Below are 7,591 nucleotides of genomic sequence, written 5' to 3'. Positions count from 1 at the left end.
CTAGCCTGTTTTATATGGTTTAATAAAATGTGGAATTAATAATTATATGAAAACCCTAACCACAATAACAGATATGAAAATAGCATCAGGTAAGATAGTAGTGTTCTAACTTTTTGGCCAAATTTGTCACCTTGAAATTACAAAAATAATTTCTTGTGACCTTTTTTTTATTGCACTGCAGGTCTGATTGATTCCTTCACCCAAATCTACAGTAAAACTTGCTGGATGTTTATGGTTAGATTTACTGCAAAATAGAGATGAACACATAAACTTTAAATAATAATAATAATAATAATCAATTTTATTTATAATATATAAAAATTGTTGTGTTGTTTTTTTGCTGCAGTGTGAACATTCAGTCACTCAATGTCACGTCTGCCTCTGCTTTCTCACCCTCCATTCTACTAAACGTTCCTGCTGAACAGATAAACATCCCAAAGATTTTCTTTAAAAAGTCATTATCTCTCCACTTTAGCCAATGCATGACTTGGTGTTGATCTATCACATGGGAATCCGGTAAAATGCATCAGAGTTTAAGGTTCCGATGGAAGAAAATGTGAAAAAGATCAAGGCTGTGTATGTATGGACTCTTTAAAGGGGCAGTATTATGTGTTTTCGAGGAACATAGTCACATTTTATAGCACAATCAAGTAACTATCTTGCCTTCAGTTGTCATAAATTGCTATATTTATCAAATATGACTTGAAATTTGACATTATATTTTAATGCCTTGAAAGTGAGCTTCTGTCTCTTTAAAAACTCCTGCTCTTTCTGAAACTCCACCTTCAGGAAGTCATCACAACATGGCTCCTCTATTAACCCCTTAAACAATGTTTTTACCAGCATTGCACTGAGAGGAAACTTGTATAATGAGCTCAGTAGATGCTCAGTTCCACCAGGTGTTTACTAATTGCTGCTGGCTAGTCTGAAGGAGCTGACTGGGGGAGAGAGCTGCTCTGTGAGGCAGAAGCTCGGAAAACTGCGGCTCAGAGGAGGAGCTTCGTCTAGAAGGCGTTGCTAGGTCCACCCAGTCATTCTGCACAGGTCAATAGTTCCTACGGTGACTAAAGGATTCCTCAAACACACATGAAAGAATCAAAGCAACACTCCAGGTATGTCATTATAACATGAAGTAAAGCTCAAAAAAGTCAGTGTTGCATAATACTGCCCCTTTAAACTGTCCTTCTGTCGTCTGCTAACAACTTTCCTCGTTCCCATTTCCTCTTCAGTCAAACTTGAGCTGAAGTTTCTCCCGAAGCCATATGGACCCATGAGTTAAGGCGTATTTTCCACGTTCTTTGGGAAGCTGGAAACTCCAGAAACAGTCCGTACCCTGCCTCTGCAGGCGTTCTGGTTTCAGAACCTCCGGCGGGTTCACATGGCCCAGGAGATGTTGGCCGCGTGCTCCTTGGCCTTCATGCGCAGCACGGCGATGCTGGACGAGCGCCTCTCGAACTCCGGCTTGGCCTCGAAGGCTGGGTGGCCGTTGGTAGCCGGCGTGAGGAGGGAGTCGGCGCCGAAGAAGTTGTTGAGGGAGACATGTCCGAACTGGTTCTGCTGGCCGGCGAAGCCCACGTAGCCATGGTCGGCGGCGGTGGAGGCGGCAGCGGCGCGGGGGTTGTGGGAGTAGGAGGTGACGCACGGAGGGGACCCCCGTGGCAGCATGCAGGAGGACACCACGGAGCCGCCGGGGGCCGCGCTCGGCCACAGGTTGTTGGGGATCTGATGGGAACATTTTCACATTAAATCCACTCAATGCTGATCTTTTTTCTAAGGACAACAAAACAAAAAATGCTGAATTGGAGAAATTACAGCTTTTCAAACACTTAAAGTTTAAAAAACACAAAACTATATTTTTAGTTTATTTTAATCTGAGATCTTTACATATAAAAATCCACACTGCAATAAAAACATGTTCAGTGATAAAGTTTGAGACTTTTGGTGTTAAAGAAGAACTAGGGGAGCACTGATAAGTTGGAGCCGATCTTCCTACCTTAGCAAAAGACGAAAAATGAAGGACTGTCCTCGGCTGCTCTGCATTGGCAGATGTCAGACATGACCGCCCCCCAGGTCTGTCTGCACTTTTGCAGTTACCAAAAGTCACTCACTGTTACCAACTCAGCGATTTTCTTGCTATATTTAGCAACATTTCAGACAAAAAAAATTTGGTATTGGTTAGAATCAGAATCAGCAGGTCAGGCTTTTTAAAGATCAGCGATCGGCCAAAAAACTGTGTGAACCTCTTAGAAAAACCAAGAGGAATTCATTAAGAAAAACGGTGATATCTGGTCATTTGGTCCAAGTTCGATGTTGACATTCCTTCTTTATTTCACATCTCCTAATACAAACAGGAAAATCTGAAAAGTTTTAAAATGCTATTCATTTATTTACATCTTCCGCTTAATATGTGGAATTTACCACAAAAATGCTGTTTAACTGGAAAGTTGTAGTCTTTTTTTATTTATTTATTTTATTTTTTTGAGTGCCAACATTTACTTATTTATTTATTTTGTAGGAATATGACGAGAAATAAAATGACTGAATCCTTGTATTTTCACAAAAATGTGAAAATATGTTTTAAATCTGGTCTCTACAGGCCAGGATGATGAAATCTCTGAAGATGAGATCTTGAAAAGTTCCACAGTTATTAACAGATGTGTTAAAAGCCTTAAACTCATATATTGTAGCAGCAGCTCAATCTTACATTATTACAAAATATTTATTTGAGAACCTTTATTAAGAAAGGGAACAAAAATCTATGTTCAGCATGACTTTTTTTTTTTTTTTATAAAATCTCAGATTTCTTTAACTCCTATAAGATAAAAGAAACTGCAGCATTTTAAACCCATCCCTAACAGAAGTTGATCAGTGTTGAGGAGTTTTAATAAGTAATCAGTGACAGCCTAAAGTATTAATATAAAATACAACGCTGAGGGTGAAGTAATCTACCATGTTTTAAAACGGGAAATTCAGAAGAATATGCTATTTAGTTAAGGGACATGCTTCTTTATCTGCAGAAAGATGGGAAGCTAAGAGAAATTAGCCTCACATAGAAAGCTGAAAAAAAAGGAGTTAAAACATTAACGGATATAAACACAGCTGTATGTTTGATTCTGCTACTGCAATAACATCTGAAATTAAATTAGTATTCTAATTTTTTGTTTATGCATATTTTCACCACGTGTACTAATAAATGTGGAGCATGCGGTAATTAAAAATACAAGTTATCACGTTCCAGAAGGTTACATCTGGGCAAACCGCCGTCCAACAGAGATAAAAACCAGACTTTAACTGAGCATTCTGTACTGTCTGATAAATGGGAACAACTGGAATGTGTGTGATTGAATTGAAATGATTTCCTTTTATTGTAAAGCACCTTGAGACGGCATTTGTTGTGAATTGACGCTATAGACATAAACTGAATTGAATTAAAAGACAACGTTGATTTTTACTGTCAGACCAGCTCACATTTAGACGCAGGTCCAGGTTTAAGAAGCCTAACAAATACAAAAATTCATTATAAATATAAGAGTATAAATTTGAAGTATAAAAAAGGTATCAGCTGAAGAGTGAAATAAGAAAACAGACCTAGATAAAGACTTCTACAGATGCCTAAATAAGGTGGAAGGCGGTTGGTGTTGATCAGATGAGCAAACCGAGCTCATTGCAACGACTTTTAGCCTGGACCAATGGAGTAACAGTTTGGTGAACGAAATCTACCTGCATGACTTCCTCCAATGTCCAGATCATTGACCAGAAAAGCTGAACAGGAAGTGAAATACCTTCCATTTCTGGGTTTAAAGGTGTTAAAGGGGAAAAAGCCATAAGACGAACTCAACTGGAGATCTAAGGTTACAGAAAAGTTAAGCGTTCAGTGAGCATTTCTAAGTTTAGCACAGAGGACAAAGAAGACATTTAGCGAGATCTCAGGCAGGATCTCTGACTCGAGGCAGCTTGGTCGTACCGATTCGATGTTACTCTGCCCGATCCGATGAGATGACGGCCGAAATAAGACGACACAATCATGCATTTGTTCCTGGTTATATTGAGTCTAAATCAGGTCTTTTAAATACATAAACTTTCTTACGCCGAAAACGAAAATGGATGTAAAGAAACACCTAATCTGAAGGTTGTTTACTGCACCTTTTGCCCAAGTGTGGCTTTCAGAAAACGGAGGCAAAGAACATGAGCTAACCACTGTTTGAGACAGAGTGAAAGTCCACTTTGACAGTGAGACTAACTTGTTTCTGCAGGAACAATATGTGGTCGCACCAGAGGAATAATCCTGGGTAGTTAAAAGTCTTCTAAAGAGGTCAGTTGAAAACATGCGTCACATTTGGTGAAAAAAAGCACCAACAGAAAACCGGTCTAACGTCTAAAAGCTACAAGAACTCAGGATGGGTTTTAAAAGCAGATCCATAATTGGCTTCAGCTGTGCTGGTATGTAAGGAAGCCCTTCAGGAACATTTGGGAAGAAAATGTGAGGCAGCCCAGACAGATTTTTGAAAGAAACGCTTCTTCTTTTCCAGTTTCATTTCAGAGCATCTTCATTTTAAAAACCCGTAACATGGAGCTTCTATTTCTTTCTTAGAAAAAAAAAGAGAGAGAGAGAAAAAAGCTCCACAACACTTGGAACTCTTTTTGGAGACTCTATGTCAGTTTGTGAGAGGGGAACGCCTAACCAAAGGACAGACTGACATCCCGCGTCTCCTCTCACCTCATCTTGTACCTGACCTTTGCTCAAACTGAAAGATTAATGGTCGGCCGACATGAAATCTGATATGAGGGCCATTCATTCTGACGTGACACCTCGCGGGGGCTCTAATCAGCGTTCCGGGGCTCTTATCTGAAGATGGCTTTCACTGGAAGTGATTCATGGCAAACGAGCCGTTGACGCAAGTTGTTGTGCATTTTTGTCAAAAGTGAGCGAACCAAAGAAAGATCAGAGGCCAAGCTGGAGGAATCCACACAAAATAGGTCCAGGAAAGAAAAAATGAGTTTTGGAGATAAATACACTTTAATCATTTTTTATTATTATTATTACTTTGATTAAGCATATTAGTTTGTACATTCAATGTTCACTAAAACATTAAATATGAGTTTTGTTCACCACATCTCTCATTAGAATTTAATGTTGTTTTTTGGGGGGGCTCAGAGAAGCATCATGTTCCTGTCTGACAGAGAACATGAAGAATGATTCATATGAGTCCTATTAGGAATTAATATATCGAGCTCATACAAGGTAAGAACTGTCATTCATTTTGCAGTAGAGAAAGTTCAAATTAGTTGCAGCGAATTTTACTTTGGCTGTAAGCTGAGTTTTATTAAACCCTTATTCAGACTTAGCTACATATGCCACCTTGTTAGTTTTCCTCTATTTACTTGTATGATTTAATCCAAGCAAGTTGTTATTTTTTATTATTATTTTTTGTATGTGTAGACAAAATAACTGGGTACAATTCAACTAATTTTGTTGAGAAGGTGGGTTCAAATCGCTTAAATATATTTTATGTGGTATACTGATATAATTTCGGCTCGGAAATAAAGATTAAAATATATCCCGAAAGATGTCTCCAAATGTCTTAAATTGTAAATGTTGGTTTTATCAGAGCAGCCGACGGCATTTCTTTCACTTCCAGTCCGAAACATAAAATTAACAAAAAAAAAAAATAAAAAAAAAATAAAAACTGATTTATGAACGTAAATATAGTAGAAACTCGCCTGTGTGTAGCTGTCGGACCGAGGTAACACTGATAGATCGTAGGTGGCTGCGAAGTGACTCTTGGCCTGTTGGATCTGACCGTAGCGCTCCCTTTTCCTCCACTTCGCCCTTCTGTTCTGGAACCAAACCTAGCAGAAACAAATTGGGAAAAAACTAAACATAACGCAGTTTAAATCCAGAAACTAAACACTTTTGGTTAGGAAAATCTTTGACTTAAAGTTAACTGACAAATTTGATGTTTATGTTTGCTTCTTTGTTTTTAAAATTAGCGTATCTTGAAATTTTTCTTAAAACTAACAAAAAACTAAAGGTAAGCTAGGTTGTACCGTACCTGTACCCTGGCCTCCGTTAGCTCCGTCCTCATGGCCAGCTGCTCCCGCACATAAACATCTGGGTAGTGGGTTTTCTGGAACACCTTCTCCAGCTCCTCCAGCTGCGCGCTGGTGAAGGTGGTCCGGTGTCTCCTCTTCTTGCTGCTGGACACGTTGCTGTCGCACTTGTCCCCCACGTCTTCCAGCTCGGTCTTTTCCGGGCCGCTCGTGACCGGAGACGCCCGCAGGGAGCAGCAGCTGTCGATGGACCTCGCGAGATCCGAGCGCAAAGAGTCCTCGTCCGTTTTCGGCACGCCGTAACTGGCTGATAGGAGACAAAATTATTATATTATATTATATTATATTATATTATATTATATTATATTATGTTATATTATATTATATTATATTATATTATATTATATTATATTATATTAACAAAACATAAAACTGAAAAATAAATAAATCTCTCTAATGTGCACACTGATGCGCACCACGCCGTTCACAGGAACGCAAAAAAAGTTCCGACTCACAGCTCTGATCTCCGCAGGGCGATGAGCGGTGCTCGGCGCCCTGCAGTCCGAAGGCCTGCGTGCACTTCGGGGATGGCTTGTTGAAGTAATGCGCGCTGTCCAGGCTCTCCATGACTTGGTCCATGTAGTACTCGCTGGCCTTCATCGCCTGGCTTTTCAAGGCGAACTTATCCTCTATGTACTCCATAATAATTCCAATAAAGTGCTCCCTCTAATTAAATGTCAGCATCTATAAATATATATATATATAAAAGTGTGTGTGGGGAGGGGAAATAAACGCAAACAGAAAAGTGGAGAGGTGTCCTGTAATGCAATAAAGCGCCAATGGAGTTTTAATTTGCTGTGCGGCGAAGACCCGACGTCTAATAGACCCGAAGAGCAGCTATGAGTTCCTTAAAGGTCCCGACGCAGCCCTCCTCCTCCTGAATACACTGACAAAACAAACGGTTAGAGTTTTGTCAATAAATTTACCCAAGCAATTTGTTTTTGGACATACTTTACTCAATATTTCTGTTGATAAACTAAAGCAGTTTAAGAATAATTTAATTGGTTAATAAAAAAAATATGTAGTTAATTAATTAAATTAGGTAAATTGTAACTAATCTTTCAAAAAAAAATTGCTAATCTATTGCTAAGTTAATGCTGGATTTTGATCTTACATTCTTGTTTCAACACTGACATTTTATAAGTCACAAGTCTTGATTTTATGATTTCATTAGTTAGTATTCACTCAGATTCAGCATAAACATATCATGATAAACATATCAAGATGGACAGTCTTCAGTCAGAGGCTTTCCACTATACCACTGTATCACAGACTGATAGAGGAGATCCTTCCTTGTCACCGCCATCTGCTACAACAAATCAATCGAGGAACTTGGATCATGTGAGTTACACCATTTAATTTCCCCTCTTGGATTTAAAAACAATCTTTTAGGAATTGAATAAAAATATTGCTATCGAGACTGACTCGTATACCTCGACTAGCATGGACTTTTTTCACTTTTAGATAAATTGAAATGGCC

At 39.0% G+C, this 7,591-nt stretch overlaps 1 protein-coding gene across 1 annotated transcript; it reads right to left on the bottom strand.

Annotated features, from left to right (window-relative positions):
- Positions 1-934: 934 nt before the first annotated feature.
- On the bottom strand, positions 935-7,074 carry alx1 (ALX homeobox 1). Its single transcript, XM_016678542.1, has 4 exons — positions 6,567-7,074; positions 6,054-6,358; positions 5,722-5,850; positions 935-1,722 (listed from the first exon to the last, which is right to left on the bottom strand). Exons 1-4 carry the CDS (start codon positions 6,751-6,753, stop codon positions 1,375-1,377), a joined length of 969 nt encoding a protein of 322 aa, XP_016534028.1. The 5' UTR covers positions 6,754-7,074; the 3' UTR covers positions 935-1,374.
- Positions 7,075-7,591: the final 517 nt, after the last annotated feature.

The sequence above is a fragment of the Poecilia formosa genome, unplaced genomic scaffold (assembly GCF_000485575.1).
Source record: "Poecilia formosa unplaced genomic scaffold, Poecilia_formosa-5.1.2 Scaffold185, whole genome shotgun sequence".
NCBI classification, from domain to species: Eukaryota; Metazoa; Chordata; class Actinopteri; order Cyprinodontiformes; family Poeciliidae; genus Poecilia; species Poecilia formosa.
The sequence above is the reverse complement of the archived record's forward strand: the minus strand, read 5'-3'. Positions and strand labels throughout refer to the sequence as shown.

Bases quoted from the DNA above. Each gene is read 5' to 3' on its own strand.
- alx1 (XM_016678542.1), bottom strand. From the start codon at position 6,753: ATGGAGTACATAGAGGATAAGTTCGCCTTGAAAAGCCAGGCGATGAAG. The intron at 5,851-6,053 runs GTACGGTACAAC...TGTTTCTGCTAG, and splicing joins TAACGGAGGCCAGGGTACAG to GTTTGGTTCCAGAACAGAAG. The intron at 1,723-5,721 runs GCGAGTTTCTAC...TGTTCCCATCAG, and splicing joins GGTCCGACAGCTACACACAG to ATCCCCAACAACCTGTGGCC.